Below are 19,024 nucleotides of genomic sequence, written 5' to 3' on the forward strand. Positions count from 1 at the left end.
GCAACAATGCGTAAGAAAAAAAACTCTCCCTCCTAGCATGTGAACAGCAGATGAGCACCCCTGCGTCCAACCTTTCGAGTCCGGAACAATCTGAGCCGGACAGAACTACACCGTCGCCAGTCTGGCAACTGGTACTACGTCGCGGCCTGGCGGTTCTCGTCATGGTCGCCATCCTCGGGGTCGGAGTGTTCGTCAGCAGGTTCCTGGTCACACTGCAGTCGTCGTGAGACAAAATAGCCGATGTGCAATACTTAGTTTCACTGTAGGAGAGTACATCTGTATGGAAGATGTTTTAAACTGTACTCTCTGGTCATGTGCTGCCCCCTGTAGATTAAACAAAGTATGACACATGTTCAAACCAATTTAAACTCTGCCTTTTATCGGCTTCACGTTTTATTTTCAACAAAATTCTATGGGAAAGATCCTCGCTTGCTCAAAATAACTTCTTCTTTTTTTTTGTGCTTCACACGGTAGCGTTGCATGCATTCCAAATCAACCTGGAATCACTTCCGCCGCTCATCAAAACGGGCGACGTCAGCCCAGGCAACTCGCCGAGATTGCCCAACATTTCCTCTCACCGAGGCTGCAATCAGTGTCACACTGTGCCGCCAGGAACAACAGCAAGGCTGTGTGTATGTCTGCGTATTGTTGTACACAACTCGCGCTAACAGTTCTACTTGACTGTGTGGTAAACATGACCCCAATAGGATGCTTCAAACAAAATGTCTGAATTTCTATAGATTTTGGGGTATAGCTACTTGAGGATTGTTTTTATGGGTTTACTCATGATAGATACATCTTCCAAATTTAATGTTGCTAAGTGAAGCTGGCTTCAGGGGCTGAATTTTTAAATACTGTTCACATTTCATGGAACGTCATCAACTTCAACCGCCTTAAGGCTACTTTGATACAAAATGGCTGACTTCCTGTATGTTTTCAGACATGGTTTATTGAGACTTTTTTATGGGTCTACTCATGATAGACATGTCTACCAAATTTTATGTTGCTAAGTGAAGCTGGCTTCAGGGGCTGAATTTTCACAAAATCCCAGGGAGATGCTGTAGAAAAGAATTATGGCCCCATTATCTGACCAGCAACAAGTAACCAGGCAAGCATCACATGACCAGAGAATTCTTTAGATATTTTATATTAAATACAAATCAGTGATTTTGTAATAGAAGGTGGGTACACTTGTGTCATTTGGCCTGTGGGACATGAATGATTGTGCTCCATCGAATCCGCATAGCAACAAGTGACCAAGCAAGTAAGGGCATAAAATGACATGAGAATTATGTTGATATTTTGTAATTAATACAGAGTAGTGATTTAGTAGCTAAATGAATTTGCGTGGATACACTGTGGGGCAGAGATTGATGTGCCCTGTGAAATCTGCCTAGAAACAAATGTCCATGCAAGGAAATCCAATGTGGCTTAGTAAGGTAAAAAAATATATATTAAAATTCGATGCTAATAGAGAGTACAGTAGTTTAGTGTTTAATGGGCAACAATTTAGTTTGATATTTTAAAAAAAGTGTATGGATGCATGAGGGGTCTATTCTGTCCAAGCCGTGGGCGTGGCCGTGGACAAATTGGACCAGATTTCAGTGAAGTTTGTCGAGCTGGACATCGGGATTTCCGGGATGGGAAAGGCGAAGTGGACAGCGACGCCCGCCACTAATGTCATGGCCGCCACCCAGATGGCAAAGCCCCTCCTCAAGACGAGCTGCGTGGTGGAGAGCTGCTTCACCCGTGTGTCCTCGGCCTCCTGATCCCGACTTCTGGAAGCTTCCGTGTTGTCAGCCTGCAACATGACAATATTTGTCCAAGCTGCCAATCACGGCAAGGAAATCATGGACGCGTCCACTCACCGAGCGGTCGCGCCGCGTCATTTCAATCAGCTTGTCGTTCTTAGAGGTCTCCAGAATTTTCTTTCCAGCTCGCTCTTCAGCCTGAAGGAAAAATCAAACTACATCAGGAAGTGGTTTCGATTTTTACTATATTTGTTGTTTTCATACAGCAACCCTGCATGTATGTTAAATTCCTTTTGACCTGTGGGGAGCACATATGCCCTATTAAATCTGCCTAGCAACAAATGACCATGGAGATGTGCTTTAATCAGGCAATTTTATATTTAACATAGAATAATGGTTCGATATTAAAATTAATGTGAATGAATAAATGACTAATTTTCATGGTCTCTGGGGCACAAATGATGTTGCCCCATGAAACCTGCCTAGCAACAAGTGACCAAACAAACGTGATGCAACCAGAAAAGTATGTTGATATTTTTTATTAATACTGAGTGGTCATTTGGTAAATTTGGTAAAAAAAAATCAATTTTAATGTATTTGTCTCATTTGACCAACAGGGCAAGAATGACTGTGCCCATGAATTCTGCCTAGCAACAAATGACCAAGGAATTGTGACCTGACCAAGAAATTCTGTAGTGATTATATCATCATGTGGAGACACATTTCGTTTTGGCCCATGGGGTACAAACGATTGTGCCCCATTAAACTTGCCTAACAACAAGTGACCAAACATGATAAGGAACTTTGTTTTACTAATTTGTATTTTTAAGCCGTTTTAATGCATTAACCAAACACCGGGAAAGTGCTCTGATGATCTTCTAAATACTCCTACCTCCTTGGTGACTTTTTTCCAGTTGAGCTTGAAAATGAGAACCAGGAAGAAACACGCCTCAAGGCACACACACGTCAGGAGACCAAGCCACAAGCCTGGTGACCACACATACAGAATATAAATGACATCGATTCATGTTGTCAACAATGTTAAGATTTTTTTTCTTCATTAGTGAGAAGATGAAAATCGTACCGAATATTCGGAGGCGGGCGGCAAACATGAGGGCGACTCCTATTGGCAAGCCGATGCAGTAGTAGCTCACCAAGTTGGATGCGGCGGCAATCTTCTGCATTCCGCAACCGACCAGAATTCCAGAGCACACGCACTAAACGACAACAGAGTGGTGAGTTATATTTTATACAGAATAGTGATTCAATAACAAAATTATATGTGAAGAAATGAATGATTGTGCCTCATAAAATCTGCCTAGTAACAAGTGATGGCTATTATGACTCGCTATTATGAGTGAATTCTGATTCCGAGTGATTCAGTCGTGAAATGAATTAGCAGGAATACATTTGTCTAGTTTGTCAGTGGACTGTGGGGCAGGTATGATTTTGCCCCATGAATTCTGCCGAGCAGCAAAAAAGCAAAAGCACAAAATTAAAACTATTTCAAAACGTACCAGGAGTGAATCAAAAAACTGCAGGAACGTGTAGATGGTGAGGTTCTCTGAGACCATGACTGCTATGTTTCTGAAAAAAAAGTGAAAGGATGGGATGCGGAAATTTGGGTATTTGGGAAGGTAGCGGACAACTCACTCGTCTGACGTGAAAACGTAGCCCAGAATGGATTTGGAGCTGACGATAACGGTGCCCTGCAGCACAGCCAGCAGTCCTGTAGTGTTTTTTAAATGGATTAGATCTGGATTAAACTTCATATGACAATCATGTATATTAAATGTAAATTCTACTCAGATTTTGTTCTTATCAATGACAAAATAAAATTCATAAAAAAAAAAAAAAAAAGAAGATCAGATCCGGATTCAACAAGGTTTAATTACAGCTTCCATCCCATGCTTTTTTTTTTAAATAGCCCCGCCCCTAAATGATGATGTCACTTTTTTTTTTCAAAACAATATAGATCAGATTCAGATCAAGCCAGATAATACACTAGTTTCTGACTTTACTTACTCAAATTTTATTAAATTGTTATTATAATAAATGCCTAATGTTTTCAGGGTATTTTTCATACACAATGCGAAATCATCATAAAAATCAGGATCAAATCTGGATTGAATCCAGTTTACCCTATGTTAATAAATAAACAAAGCAAAAAATAACAAATAACGAATGGTATCTATTCTAGAAAAAAAAAATGATACAGTTAAACCTGATTTCTCACAATTTTGAACCCTGCATACACATAGTAACATTTTATCAAATCGTATTTTAATCAATAACCAGATTTTGTAGGACTGAACAGTGCTGGAACAACATTGAATATAAAGAATCTGAATCCGAATCGGATTAAACCTGTTTTGATTACGCACGTCTGTTCCTACATACCCGAAAACCAAACTTTTCAGAATTATTCATTTGTTGTCTTGTCACCACCAAGAGCACTGATCTGGATCAAATCTAGATTAAACCTGGTTTGATGCTATGTTTTCTGTGCCTCAATGAACATAGCACAATTTCACAATTTCCACTTCATTTTGAAACAATATAAAAAAAATAATAATCTGAATCCTATCTGGACCGGTACAAAATCTGTGTATACCTGTTAGAACCAGGGCCACTTTACATGAGAGTATGGCTCGGGCAATGTCTCCTGCTCCCAGGGCGTTGCCCACACGGACGCAGGCGGCCGTATGGATTCCAAGCGGAAACTGCAAGGACCCCAACGTGCTTTATTAGCATGACCTGAGGCCTTCAGGAAGGAAAAATGGGCGGGACGAAGGAAGATACCATGTATGTAATAGCTGATATTTCCACCATGACGTGTTGGGCCGCAAGATCCACCTCGCCCAAAACACCTGATGAGAGAAAGTTCACACAAAATGTCAGATTTATGTATGACGTCATTAAACCTGATATGGTTTTGATTCAGTATAACACCGCATTATTTATAGCTCTTGGTGCAAGTGTGACGGATATGTGACATTTTACACAATTTAAAAACCAAAAACAAGCTAACTAACCTGCGAGGAAGCCTCCAATCTCCCAGATCCACCACTCAAAGCACACCATGAAAATGCTGGGCACCGCCAGCTTGACGAAGGAGCCCCAGTCTTGTAGACATTCGCTGGACCAGCCTGCCCACAGTGAACATGCTTAGTTTAGCTTGTCTTAGCTTATTTTAGCTTAGCTTAGCTTAGCTTAGCGACACGAGTCGCAGCGGGTCACGATGAAGGCCTCACCTCCCCACGTGGGAACGTGGAGCTTCTTCCATCGGACGTAGGCGTAGAGCAGCAGGCAGATGGACACCTGAGCCAGACTGTTGGCCACCGCCGAGCCACTTCAATCAATCAATCAATCAATCAATCAATCAGTAATATCGGTTGAGGCAGTTGTCCCCCCCAAAATGTTTTTTTTTTCCACATTATTTTTTGCAATTTTTCATTTGTAAAATGTTTTTTAATTGTTAATGTGTGTGTGTTTTTTTTATATAGAACAAAATACTAAAAATATAACAATGTATTCTTTTGCTGTAAAAGTCCATATAACGCACTCACACAACGCCCAGCTGGAGACTGATGATCAAAATGTAGTTGGCCCCCAAATTGAAAAGGTTGGCCAACGCCGCCGTGTACATCTGGGGCAGGATGATGCCCTAGCAGGGGGAAAACATATGCTCAAGGGCCGCAACATTAGGGACACACCACTACCTCTCAAAAAAGCTAAATAAAGTTTGTGTTTTTTTTTTTTTTAATGAGGATGATATCACTCTATAATATTTAGCTTCATAAAAACATAGAGTAGTAATACACTCAAAAAGAATGTAAAGAATTAGTGCGTCATGATTTAATGATGCCGTCAAATTCATTGTGCTGCTCCTTCTGGTATGCCTGCCTTGGCCACCAGGAGGCAGTATAGTACAGACATGCCACAAACAAAGAACAATATTGCTTCTTCAACTATTACTACCACTCAATGTTATTATAGTTAACAAAAATGAAAGAAATAAGTGAAACTAAAAATGAAAAAAAAATGTTTGTTAATAAAATAAAAAAATTAAAAAAAATTAAAAAATTAATTTATAAAACTAACTGTAATAAATATCCTTCGTTTTTGTCGTTAATTAATTTAATACTTGAGCTTTTTCGGCGCTGATTTTAAATGTTTAAATTTTGTTTATTAGTGGGCCTTTCTTCAGGCACAGTTGTTTTAAATACACGATGTATAATCCTCTTGGATTTAAATTGAATCGAGAAAGTGAGTCACTACATCAGATTAGGTAAGATTTGCAAAAACAGACAAATGCCAGGTGCGCGGGCAGACGGACCTAATTATGACCTTATCAAGCACACTCGGCTAGGAACTCAAGTAAAACACAAGTTCTCACACACACACAGAAGGCCAAGAACAAAAACGCACACACAGCCAAAATGCAGGTGCAGGACCTCATTGGAATTTAATCAGTAGGCCGTAGGGGATGCCAGCGGACATGAAATCTCATTATACTCGATACATTGGAATACTAGTCAACATTGTAGACCTGACATCAACCCTTCAGGGACTGGCCAATCAGAGGAAAGCTATCGCACAAAGTGACATCATATTGCTTGCTTTGCTTCAGGTTTTTCAGGGAGATGCTCAAAACATTTGTGATCAATGATCATGATCAATGTCTCACATACTATTTACGTTCTTAAAATCAGAAGAACCATGTGATTTCTTCCAGCCAATCAGTGAAGACAGGCTAGAAATGTTGTTGTATACTAATTGAACAAACATTTATATATATATACTGTATATAAAAAAAAAAGAAAGTCCGGAAGTAAAAAAAAAAAAGAAGTGTTAAGTAATAAAAATAAAAGTGTAATAAATAATGATACAAGTAATTTAAAAAATTCATTTTTTAATTATAATTTAGAAATGTATTATTTTTCATATTTGAATAATTATTTTAATAATGCCCAAATATTTTATCATTTAAATTTGTGCTATTTATACTAAATATTCTATTTGGAAAAACATGGCTAAAATTATGTTTAAAATGTATTTGTACAATCAATAGAATGTTGTCATAGAAAACTTAATTCTTAAAATCAATTAATCACTAATATTACTACAAATTTGTTTCATATATTCTTATATAAATTGCTATTTTACAGTAAACATTTATTTATCATGTACTGAAAACAAAATATAATGATAAAATGATTTAAAATACCATAGTATGATTCAAAGTGCTATTTTAACAATAAAAATATTTTTATGCAAATTTCACAACTCTTCCATCTTATTATTATCAATTTTTTTTAAACTTTTTTTTCTTAATATTTCATCATTTGTTTTATGCTTCAATAGCGGTGACCAAGTGGACTTACCTGGTTTTGTAGGTAAGCCACTTGCAGCTGATGCATGAACATGGCCTGAGTGGGCACACAAACAAAAAGAACCACTGTAAAAATCACGACAATAAAGTAAAAATACTCACCCCTTGAATACACTTAATGGAGAGGGAGTAATATTGTCACATGGTGGCTTTTTATAATGCATCCTTTTAAAGTGGTGCCTTCTGCCCTCTGACCAACCTCAAACAAACAAAAAAGTCAATGTATTTATAATAGTCGTCAATTATTCGTGGATTTTTGCTAGTCATGGGCCAGCCCAGTACCTTTTGGCAGGGGCGCGATGTTCATACTAACTAGTCTATGGTGTTTTGCATTGTGTGTTAGCATTAAGCTAGCAGACCTTTAGCGTAAGCTTAGATGATGATTGATGGATGCTAGATCAAAAAAACATTTACTCTTTCCGCTGCTACCCGTTATGGTTTAAATTCTGAGTTTGCGTTGACTTTTTGGAGGCAGCATCTCTCCAGGAAATCCACTTTGCGTTTTTACGAGTGGTTGTCAAACTGGTTTCCGTGAAGCTTTGCGGACCAGGAACTACTCATCAGAGTTGGTCTCGAGCTAACCGCAGTAAATAAACGAAAAAGCACTGCGGATGCATTAACTTCACGTGTGTCCTTTGTGGACTTTTTCACAATTCTGAGAAAATGGTCTGACTGGCGTTCTTCTTCCCTGTAATCTCCTAATGTTTTAATTCAATTGTGTTTTACTATTTGGATTGAAAAAAAAAAAGTGGTTCAATCAGTGGTTAGATAACGGGAATGAGATGTGTCGCCAGAAACTTACTGGAACGGCTGGGAGGAAGGCCATCATGTAGAGCTGGGCGATCCTGGAAGCAAAATTGGTTCCCGGAATTCGGTTAATGGAGGCAAATGATAGCACATTAGTGCGCTGATAGCTCACTGCTCACACAAACAACATCTGCATTTTTGGACGTACACCAGGAAGTGGTTAGGCGATTATGTAAAAATAATAATAACAATTATTTTTGATGGATATTAAAATCATGATTAATGAGCATGATTATTAATTTATTTCAAAACATATTCATTACTATAAATTTTACGAAAACAACTGCGTGTCAATGAATGACACTGTGTTTTCCTGCGAGGTGTATTTATTTCCAATCGGACCACCTGCCGGGCCAAGTTGATTTTTCAATAATTTGACTTTCTTGATTTAAGTTTTTAAACTGCGGACCCCGGATAAGCGGAAGAAGACGGACGGACGGACAAAAACAACTGGAAAATAATGTAAATATACACTTACGTTAAGATGAAAAGTAGTAGAAGGAGAACGTTTATGTACTGTATGTTTACATGATGACTAATAAAACTACAAATTTACGAGAAATGTTAGAAATGTTTAACTGCAGACTTAAAGTGGAAGTCAACCTTAAACATTTCTTGAGAATAAAATGTTATATGTGACCTCACTACTCTAAACATGACATTCTAAATAATATTACATTTGGGAAATATGAGTTATGCAGCAAAATCCAGCCATTTCTATCCATCTCCGGGGGCGGCCATTTTGCCACTTGCTGTCGACTGAAGATGACATCACAGTTGCTCATACTTTTTACGAAACGAAAACTAACTGAAACTGCATTTTATGTTTACGAAACTAACTAAAACTAACGATACGTATAGCGAAAATGTCCTTCGTTTTAGTCTTTGGTAATTAATTGAATATATGAACCTTTAGGGGATGATTTGAAATGTGATTTTACGTATACTTACTTAAGCAGGCTTTCCTGCTTTTTCATTTAATTCAGCCAAAATGCAACGCTAGGTAAGAAATGCATTACTTTTTTCATTTTACCATGATGTTTATTAAGTATTGCGCATCAGTAATACACATTAAAAAATAAATAAAATCAAAGCTAATACTAAAACTAAGCATTTTATAAATGAATAAAACTAATAAAAACTAACAAAACCACCCTGACAACTAATTAAAGTTGAATTTAAAAAACAAACCTCAAAACGAAATTAAAACGAACTAAAATGAAAATTTCAAAACTATAATAACCCTGGTCGTTGCCTGAGCCCTGAGCAACTGTGATGTCATCTTCAGTTGACAGCAAGTGGCAAAATGGCCGCCCCCTAAGATGAGGGCTGGATTTTGCTTCTCAAATTCCACTAATGCAATATTAACCAGAATACTATAGTTAGACCAGGGGCTGTGTAGAACATATTATTGTCAAAAAAATGTTTTTGGGTTGACTTCCCTTTTAAGACTTATTTTTATACTCTGACATTTAGCCCAACTATACATAGGCCTGTTTTACTGCCGCTTCTCCTCCTCTCCTGCTTGAATAGTGATAATGACACATTTGTATGATGACTAAATTTAAAAAAAATCTTCAAGATGCATGCCGGGCCATAGTTGGGCGGTCAAATACGTGAGTGGATTTGTCACCTGGCAACCTGGTGGTCCTGGTGCATGAAGAGCAGCAGGTGGTGAGCGTTGATGAGCACGGCCCAGCAGGGCAAGCAGAAGAGCAGCAGGATGAGCGAACTCCTCTGCAGGATGACGCCAACGCGCTTCAGGTTCTTGCTGCCATACGTCTGCGGGGACAAGAGCGTTAATACGGAGGGGGGGGGGTTAGAAAACACAGGTGGCCTCACCTGAGAGATGAGCGTGTCACACGCCAAGGTGAGGCCCTGCACGATCACCATTGTGCTCACGTTGATGGTCTGGGGGAAGCGAGAGTTAGAGTCAAGCATTCACAAATGCGCCCCAAAAAATTATTGCCGTCATGCTGAGAATCATACATTTACACTTACTAACTTACTTAATTACTACTACTTACTTGCTCATCAAACATCTATGATTTGTTTTGTGTGACTGCTGAGCATTGCAATATTTCATAAGCTAGACTGAATGCTAAGAGTCGAGCATTTGGACAAACATTGTCGTGCCCCCCCAAAAAATGATTGTCACAATGCTAAGCATTCATGCTAATACCCATACACCGAGACGATCATTTACACAAATCTTTTTTTGTAAAAAAAAATAAATGCATTATATAAATACTGAGAGACGTTCACATAAATGCTATTCAAATATATCCTGAAAAGTGAATACTGAGATACAAGAGCATTTTAATAGACTAGAATATGAGACAACGCTACTGCATTCTAAAAAAGAAAAAAAGTGAATGCTGACAAACAGGCATTCACACAAATTATATTTTGTTGACAGAAAGTGAATGCTGATAAACAAGTGTTGACACTAATACCGTCATGCTCTAGAAAAGTGAATGCTGAGAGATGGACAGTCACACCTTGAAAGTGAATGCTGAGAAACAGGCATTCACACAAATTGACAAAAAGTGAATGCTGATAAACAAGCGTGAACACTAATACCGCCATGCTCTTTATAAGTGAATGCTGCAAACACAACGCAAAAGAGACAAGCATTTGTACAATTTCTATTGGGTCCTTAGAAGTGAATGCTGAGAAACGGGTATTCACACAAATTAAATTTTGTTGACAAATAGTGAATGCTGATGAACAAGTACCGTCATGCTCAATAAAATTGAATGCTGAGAGATAGAACAGACACAAAGGGAATGCTAAGAGACAAACATTTGTAGAATTTCGATTGTGTCCTTAAAAGTGAATGCTGGGAGACAAGCATTGAGTTTTTGTGTCCTAAAAAATAATGCTGAGTGAAAAACTTTTACAGTAATATTGTTGTGCTGTAAGAAACTAAATGCTGAAAAAATGCTGAGAAGCAGGCTTTCATTAAAAAAAAAAAGAAAAAAGTGAAGACTGGGAGAAAGAACTTTTCCACGAGCTCGTATTAAGTGAATGCTGAGAGACAGATATTTGCATGAGTTGTTCTATTACATGAACTCGCCTCACAACCATTCAGTCTTTTCCACTTTTGGAATTGTGACTTCGTTTCGGGACCGAAATTCTCGTAAGGAGGCTTTCAGTGACTGGCAGCGTCTTCATAGTCGTCTCTAATTTGATCGGATTGAATTTCCACTAGAACAGCAGGGCAGTGTGTGTGGATTGAACAGCTGCCTCATATGCAGAGGTTCCAGGTTTGAACCTCACCTGAAGAATTGGACACATGAATCATTAAAACGCAAAGTAATAATAATAATAATACCGCTGACGCCAGCGCGTATCCGGCCAGCTCGGCGTTGCCGATGTGACCGCAGAAGATGGAGGTGACGAGAGGCAGCAGAAAGTTCAGGATGTTAAACAGCAGCTAGAGAAAAAGAACAAGCATCATAAGGAGCTTTAAATAGATTTCACATTTTTACACGCTATTTTTTTTGTTTTTAATCGTCCCTTGAAACTGATCAAATAAATGAAGAAAAAAAGAAGGCACAGCAAAAGAGTTCATTGGATAACTATTATTAAAAATAAATTAAATTACTGATGAAGATACATTGAAAGAAGAAAAAATAAGGGACATATCAGGCTGGGTAACTGTTTAATTAAATTTAAAATAAATTGAATTTCATGTAGTTATGCAACAAGTATTGATTTACTATTTAACAGAGTTTTAAATTCATATGACCTCATTTATTATAGTATGCTACCTTTTTGTTTTTATTTTGTCAACATCCTACAATCCCATTGCATGTTTATTATTATTGTTGTTATTGTTAATATTAAATATATACTGTAATATATAATAAATATCATCAGTATACAACAATATTTCTTCTTTTTTTTTATTCATGTGACCTTAGTCACACTGTTATATAATGTATAAATTATTATTTTCATTCTTCTTAAGATATTGACTTTAACATATATTTTTATTATCATTTGCTGATTAGCTGCAAGAAATCTTTTTTTAGACAACAAAATATTCATATTTTTCAAAGAAAATATAAATTATATTTGGCTGATTATCTTGCTCAAAATGTATTTTTCATTTTTATGATTAGCCATGAAAATCTACAACATATTCCAATTATGTCCAAAAAAAAATTATGTCACAAAATATTATATAATCATTATTTACATGTTATTAATTTTTTTCTCCTAATAAAATCCCGATATTTCAACGTGGCATTGTTTTTTAATTGTTATTATATTTCAATTCTTATTTTATTACACAAAATATTTTAATTACTGTAGAGTCACTTTTTTTTTATCATTAAATCCTTTTTTTTTTTTTTACATTTTATTTATGCCACAAAATATTACATTTTCATTTCATTAGTTTTCTATTTTTAATTTAACAATGAGCTAGTAAAATCCACATTATATTACAATTAATTTGGGGGGGGGGGGGTGTATTGACACCACAAAATTTCCTACTACATTTTTATTTTAGTATACTATTTGTTCAATAATTTTATTTTGATGATTAGTAAGTACAATTTCACAATGACATGTTTAATCATTTTAATTATGTCACAAATGACATCATCATTATATCGAAATTATTATTCAGAAAAATTTCCCCTCTTTTTTGCTGACACCTTGACGACCTACCTGACCACACACACACCTCCATCACTTTACTCACCAGGGGTCCCGTGAGCCTCAGCACCTCAATGAGCTCTTCCCTGTAGACCAGAGGCAGCCAACGACACTCCAAAAGCTTGCCGCCCAACCCCGCCTGGGTGACCACCACATCTGGGGTCTGCGGGCCCACGTGGGGGTCCGCGTGGGAACCCACCTGAGGCCCTCTGGCTTGGGGTTTGGGAGATGGATTGTCCATGATAGCCACCAAAAACAAAAAATGGCAATTGGGCCCAAAGCCACAAAAGAGTCATTTATTGACAGCAGGATCAAAAGGAGGCCCCACCCACGATCCTCCCCTGAGGGAAGGCAGAGAAGGCATAGATAAGAAAAGGCTCTCAGGGGGCAAAATTGGCCACTGTGTTTTCCCCCCCCAGAAAGCTTAATAATGTGTGCGTGCTCCTAAAGCTGACTGGTAATCGGATAAGGAATGCCCGAGTGGCAAGTAGCCCCCGCCGTTCAAAAGACTCGATTCGTTCGTGAATGTGGCGGTGGGTAACGACTCTAGTGTAGCCCAATATAGCGGAGTAACAGTAGCGTTACTTCTTCACACATCTACTCAAGTAAAAGTAAAAAGTATTGTGTGGTAAAACTCTTAGTCTTCAAAAAGTTACTCAAGTAAATGTGACAGAGTAAATGTAACTCATTACTACCCACCTCTGCCTGAGGACCATCGGGGACCTCGTCCAAAAGCCATAAAGTCCTCTCCAAAAGTATTGGAACGGCAAGGTCAATTCTGAAGACCAGATCAAAAGATGTAAGACTAAAGTTGAGTTGAGTCTTTTTTTTTTTTTGCGGCGTACAAGTAAGCAAAAGTATTGGAACGGACATTGTTAAATGAAGTTAAAGTGAATAACGTTTACTATTTGGTGGCGCAAGCCTTACTTGCCGTAACTGCATCAAGCCTGCGACCCACTGACTTGACCAGGCTGTTGCGTTCTTCCTCTGAAATGTTTTTCCAGGCCTTTACTGCAGCCTCTTTCAGTTCTTTTTGGGCTCTTCCTTCAGTCTCGTCTTCCTGAGGTAAAATGCTCACACCATTGGGTTCAGGTCTGGCGATTAACTTGGCTAAATTTGGGTTAATTTTTCTGTAAATTGCCAGACATAATGCGTTTGTTGACTTCGGAATTCCTTCTGCGATGTGCGCGTTTGTGTTGTTTATGTGGGGAAGTAACTCCCTCATCGTATCAAAGCAGGAGCTACTGTTGAATGTGTTGAGTTTTTACCATTGGCCCGTGTGTGTGTGCGTGAGCGCGCGCATGTAATTGCCTCCGACCTTTGCTCAGCGCCGGATCTTTCAAATGAGCCCCTGTGACGCAGGAAAGAAATAATGAAATTTTGCAAATGCAGCGACGTGATGACGCCGCCAGATCAAGTTAAGAATTTGGCAGCCATCATGACACATAATAACTGTGACAAATATAGCAAATGGCACACATGCATTGCAGTGCACAGTTATCACATTATCAGTATTGAATTACATTTTGTCAATCTTTCATGCTTATTTCTGGGAATTAAAGTTAAGGCCAGGAGTTTTTTTTATTTTTTATTAATTGACTTAATTGTTTTATGCTCTAGCCTCCAATCAGATTGTTCCAATATGAATTTAAACGTGCAGCAGTGCTGTATGTTGTATATCACGTCGTTTTAATAAGCTGCTAGCACTGCACTCCTTTTTTTTTTATGTCCACTACTGTAACTCAACTCCTACGATTTAGCGCCGGCTACCAATAAAAAGGACACAACAATAAAAGGAAGCCAGGAAATTGCACATAATTGATAACAAAGACTGGAATGTCATAAAACTGCACTCCTCTTCAAGCGTCTTTAATAGCGACCTGACGCATTGACACGTCTCCGATCTTCAGACGAACACGCTCAGGTGAGCTGAGTCGCTTGCTTTTCTTTGTACGATTCTATTTTTGCCGCAAACGTCATCAAAAGGACACCATAAAGAGCGGATGATTCATGATTCACACTATTTTCTCTCACTTTCTTACCAGGAAATAAATAAATGGCATCTTACTGTTTCGCGGTATTAGCGCTGTGTGTGGCACAGACGTTGTGTAAGTATTACACGCACACACACACACACACTGTGCGTCACAGTCGTCTGTACCTCCGCCAAGGATACAAAGTTATGCATGTGATCACTATTTTGCACTTGTTTAATTCCAGTTACTTTTAGTTTGTTTTTATTTTGCTTTCTTTTAGTTTAGTGTATATGTATGTGTGTATGTATATACACACACACACACACACACATATATATATTAAGGGTGTTAGAAAAAATTCAATATGCAGCCGAATCAATTTTTAAACATCAATTTTTTATGGAAATATTCAACAAAATGTCTTACTTGGGGTTAGGATTCACACATTAAGCATGGAATAATGTTATATTACTGGAATATTAAGCCTTAATATTTTATTTCAGTGCTGTTCAAACATGAAACAGACTGCAAACTGTTTGTTACATGCAGTGGCTCAGTTATAAGCCAGAATTTTCAGATAAACAAATACATTTTCATCTTACAGCGTACATGTACAAGTTTACTGATTTGTATTTTCTAAATTTGGGTTTTAAAAAAAAAAAAATCGCAATAATGAATTTATAGATTTGTATCGGGATTAATCGGTATTGAATCAAATGGTGACCTATGAATCGTGATACGAATCGAATCGCCAGGTACTAGGCAATTCACACCCCTAATATATATATATATATATATATATATATATATATAATGTATGCATTTGTATAATATATATGGAGTATTTGTCGAGTACAAGATAAAAAAAAGTTACAATTGTGATCTCCTTCCCAAGGCATCACCATCGAGTCTGTGCCCGGCGTAGACGGCGAGGGCGCCATCCTAACCGAGCTGGAAAGCACCGTGTCGCTGGTGTGTCGCAGCAACCGATCCGAGGGTGAGCGAGCAGAGCTGGTGTGGCTGAGAAACGGCGCCACGGTGGCTCTCCGCCAGGAAAACCGCAAGGGACAAAGCAGAGTGTGCGTCACGCCGGTCATCCACCAGGACAACGGTGCCACCTTCACCTGCCGCCTGGCCAGCAACGCCAGCGTTGAGGCCTCCGTCACACTCAATGTCACATGTGAGTGCTAACAGAAAATGTTGAGTGTGGACCTTTACCAAGGGCAAATAAGCCTATGTATGTCCTTAAAGCTACTGAATGCAGAAAATTGAATTTCCAGAGCCGCATAAAGAATACCCTGTGATTGGTCAACTGCTGGTCACATGACATCTGGACTCCATGTTGTTACCGTACCGAAATCGAGTTGGCCAAACTCTCTCTATATATTGTATAGTGTGAATTTCAAATCGCTACTGCCACCTGTGGCCAAAAAATGAAACTGCGTTTTCCCTTCTTCACATACACGACACGCACATGATGTCAAATCCGCAAATAGAGGGCGGCAAAATTCGAACCCGAATCCTGACTGAAAACTATTAGCCAGAGGCTTGCAAGATTTCCCAGTGTTAATCTACTAATTAAAAAATGTCTCAGTCATAAATGGTCAAATAAAATGGCTATTGTAAAGATATTTGGGGGCAAATTGTTACAAAATGAAGCTTTAAAAAACTAATTTCATTGAGGAAAAAAAACGTTTTACACCAATCCTGTAGGTTGCAGTAGTCTGTGTGACAAAGTAATTTAGGGTGGGGACAAAATATACCTGTTTTAATATTTCCTTTGATCGAAAATCGAAAAGCCTTGATCCCATTATTTTGAATCATGTGTTGACCAACTTGATCCCATGACTGTTGCCTCTTCAGTAACTTGATGATCTGGGAATTTAATCTTGTTTCAAAAGGCCCTTGAAAGACTATCACGACTTGTGTAAATTACAATTCTCCGGCTACAATGAGTTCCGCTGTCTTTCTCATTGCTCGCATTTCTTGACCTTCTGAGTGCTGCCACGTCCAAATTACTTGATGACCTTAGGATCTTTACTAATTTAAAATGGGGACCAAAATACTTTAGATTGCATTTCACATTCTCCTCTTAATTCGGCATATTGCTTGATCTCATCAAGTGCTGACACATTCATATAACTTGACGGTCTTGGTATCTGCGGCAGTTTTGAAGTGGCTCCAATAGACTTTCCCCAATTTGTGTCAATCGGAATTTCTCTTTCTGGTCTTTCTAATTGTTCTGATTATTCAATACCGAGCAAGGTTATTTTAGTTCAAAAATTTTTTTTCGTTAACAAAATAAAATAAAAACAAAAATGTTTTTAAAAAAAAAAAGAAAACTGACAACTACTACTACTAAAACTAACTATAATTATAGCTTTGTTTTAGTCTTTAGTACCGTAATTAATATAATGCATGAGCCTTTGGGGATGATTTTAAATGCAATTTTCAGTATATTTATTTCGATATTAACCGGAATAAGGACGTTTGAAAGTGTCACGTAGAAGTGACGTCATCTAGCAGCAGCCAATAGAAAAAGCCCCTTCAGATGACGTCTCCGCTCAGCTCGCCTGCTTTTCTATTTAACTCAGCCAAAATGCACTGCTAGGTAAGAAATGCGTTAATTTTGTCATTTTACCAGGGTGTTTATTAAATATTGTGCACAAGTAACACACATTAAAACAAAAACTATACTGAAACTAATTAAAAATAAACTAAAACTAAGCATTTTTTAAAAACTACAACTAATAAAAAACAGAACCAACCTGGAAAGTCATTAAAACTAACAAAATGTAAAACAAAACTAAATAGAAACTAACAAAAATAAAAATTCCAAAACTATAATAACTGCTGTCAAACAAATCATCTAAACGTTGTCCTCCTCAGATCCGCCCGACCTGTCGGGGTCTGAGGACGTGTGGGTGGAGTATGAATCGCCGCTGGTCCTGCACTGCGACGCCTTCGCCAACCCGCCCGTCACCGTGTGGTGGACCCTCAACGGCAGTGCTCTCGACCTCTTTGGAGGGGGCTTCACCGTGACCGACGACGGCTTCTCTAGCCGACTATCTGCCAACAAGGCAGAGAAGAGTAAGCATGAGGGCCTCTACCGCTGCACCGTCGACTCGCCTGTCTACGGAGTCAAGAGCAAGGACTTCCTGGTCATCGTCACAGGTGAGTCCTTGAATCCACAATCAATGTTGAGCCTCCATGTTGCTGACTTTGTTGTTGTCCGCAGAAAAGACCGTTAAGTTTCCACTGATGCCCATCATCGCTGGCGTGGTTGTGGTGTGCCTTACGGCACTTTTCGCCATTTTATCACGCTGGGAAAAAATCGTCAAGGTAACGTGTGGTACAGTGACAAAAGTATGCAGTAGCCGTGTCTCCTAACGGCCTTTTCTCTCCCAACAGTGCTGCAAGTGAATGATTGTCGTCAACTTTACATTCCTGCCTGCAGCCGGTCAGCTTAGCGCTAAGGCTAAGAGAACCAGCTATTTAACCGACTCATTGTGTAGCTCTCCACATGACAGCTCATCTTCATGACAGCAGGAACGAGCCATATTGCAACTGAACGAGACTTCCTGAAGCCAGTTACCATAGCATGAAAGCTAACCGGCTACACAAGGATGCCTTTTTATTGTAAATTTCAACTCAGCAAGACTGACAACAGTCATCTTAAGATAAGGCTTGATCTTGGCATTGTACTTGTTAATGTGCCACAAACATGTTTTATGTTTCATCAATATGAGCAATCTAGCATTTCACCTAATTGAAAGTAAGATTATTTTTTCCAAAGCACATAGGCTAATTGATTGATGGATTCTTATTACTACAGTACATCCAACACAAGTTAAATTTTAATGTATTTTTTTATGTATTAAATCTCAATTTAAACCAGGTTTTTATTCCTGAACTTTAGCTCATGACTCAATGACAGTGACTCGTTAAAATTGTGTTATCCATTTACTTTTAATGAGACAAAAAGCTACACGTCAACGTTCAAGGCCAAGCTCAATATCACTTACTCATAAAATGAAAGATGGTGTTCATGTTAAGAAAACAGGAATCATTTAAATAGATAAAGAAATGGTGCCCCCGCTTCTGTGACTTGGACGAACCCAAATCCGATTAAAAGAAACAGGCAAAGCGAAGTGGTAACATGGCCTGGTAACTGGTTGCTGTCAATAGTTCTTGCATAACACATACAACTTAATACAATCATGTACATTGGTCCAGACTGCACGATGATTAATTTAATCACATGGTGATTCAACATAAATTGTATTACGGCGTATTAAGGCTCATGAGACAGGCTGACTATACCTTTGAAGTGTGACCTTTAATCACCTTTCCCATCCAAAAGAATACCCTTTTCAGCAGGACACCAACTTAATTCACAAAGATTCTAGCGACATCTGCAGGTC

The 19,024-nt window shown here is 38.4% G+C and overlaps 3 protein-coding genes across 10 annotated transcripts in view; 2 read left to right on the top strand and 1 right to left on the bottom strand.

Moving 5' to 3' along the window:
* LOC144036010 (multidrug and toxin extrusion protein 1-like) overlaps positions 1–2,093 on the top strand; it is a 41,573-nt gene extending 39,480 nt beyond the window's left edge. For 5 of the 7 annotated variants that reach the window (XM_077546235.1, XM_077546236.1, XM_077546237.1 and 2 more), the window contains one exon: positions 37–2,093. In XM_077546235.1, coding sequence (XP_077402361.1) covers positions 37–227 — 191 coding nt within the window. In that variant the 3' untranslated portion in view covers positions 228–2,093. The remainder of the gene's footprint in view (positions 1–36) is intronic. The other 2 variants (XR_013288552.1, XM_077546238.1) reach the window with 2 other exon arrangements.
* Positions 923–13,017, bottom strand: slc47a1 (solute carrier family 47 member 1). Its single transcript, XM_077546230.1, has 17 exons — positions 12,671–13,017; positions 11,291–11,392; positions 9,796–9,864; positions 9,587–9,735; positions 7,949–7,991; positions 7,139–7,183; positions 5,321–5,418; positions 5,006–5,103; positions 4,787–4,900; positions 4,554–4,621; positions 4,366–4,474; positions 3,405–3,480; positions 3,269–3,338; positions 2,836–2,968; positions 2,644–2,738; positions 1,869–1,949; positions 923–1,801 (listed from the first exon to the last, which is right to left on the bottom strand). The coding sequence occupies exons 1-17, from the start codon at positions 12,863–12,865 to the stop codon at positions 1,553–1,555; spliced, it is 1,794 nt and encodes a 597-aa protein (XP_077402356.1). The 5' UTR covers positions 12,866–13,017; the 3' UTR covers positions 923–1,552.
* On the top strand, positions 2,196–18,498 carry tmigd1 (transmembrane and immunoglobulin domain containing 1). Of its 2 annotated transcripts, XM_077546242.1 has the most exons (8): positions 2,196–2,741; positions 2,816–2,986; positions 12,674–14,548; positions 14,670–14,732; positions 15,496–15,780; positions 17,490–17,774; positions 17,839–17,942; positions 18,012–18,498. In XM_077546242.1, exons 4-8 carry the CDS (start codon positions 14,681–14,683, stop codon positions 18,021–18,023), a joined length of 738 nt encoding a protein of 245 aa, XP_077402368.1. In that variant the 5' UTR covers positions 2,196–2,741; positions 2,816–2,986; positions 12,674–14,548; positions 14,670–14,680; the 3' UTR covers positions 18,024–18,498. The 2 variants fall into 2 exon arrangements, with proteins under 2 accessions (XP_077402368.1, XP_077402367.1); XM_077546241.1 differs by having other exon boundaries at positions 2,197–2,741; positions 12,674–14,732.
* The last annotated feature ends 526 nt before the right edge of the window (positions 18,499–19,024 follow it).

Source organism: Vanacampus margaritifer, chromosome 16 (genome assembly GCF_051991255.1).
Source record: "Vanacampus margaritifer isolate UIUO_Vmar chromosome 16, RoL_Vmar_1.0, whole genome shotgun sequence".
Taxonomy (NCBI): Eukaryota; Metazoa; Chordata; class Actinopteri; order Syngnathiformes; family Syngnathidae; genus Vanacampus; species Vanacampus margaritifer.

Coding starts and splice junctions, on each gene's coding strand:
- slc47a1 (XM_077546230.1), bottom strand. CDS start 12,865: ATGGACAATCCATCTCCCAAACCCCAAGCCAGAGGGCCTCAGGTGGGT. Junction 4,475..4,553: donor TATCAGCTATTACATACATG/GTATCTTCCTTC, acceptor GGGTCCTTGCAG/TTTCCGCTTGGAATCCATAC. Junction 3,339..3,404: donor TACGTTTTCACGTCAGACGA/GTGAGTTGTCCG, acceptor CTTTTTTTTCAG/AAACATAGCAGTCATGGTCT.
- tmigd1 (XM_077546242.1), top strand. CDS start 14,681: ATGGCATCTTACTGTTTCGCGGTATTAGCGCTGTGTGTGGCACAGACG. Junction 15,781..17,489: donor CGTCACACTCAATGTCACAT/GTGAGTGCTAAC, acceptor TGTCCTCCTCAG/ATCCGCCCGACCTGTCGGGG. Junction 17,775..17,838: donor CTTCCTGGTCATCGTCACAG/GTGAGTCCTTGA, acceptor TGTTGTCCGCAG/AAAAGACCGTTAAGTTTCCA.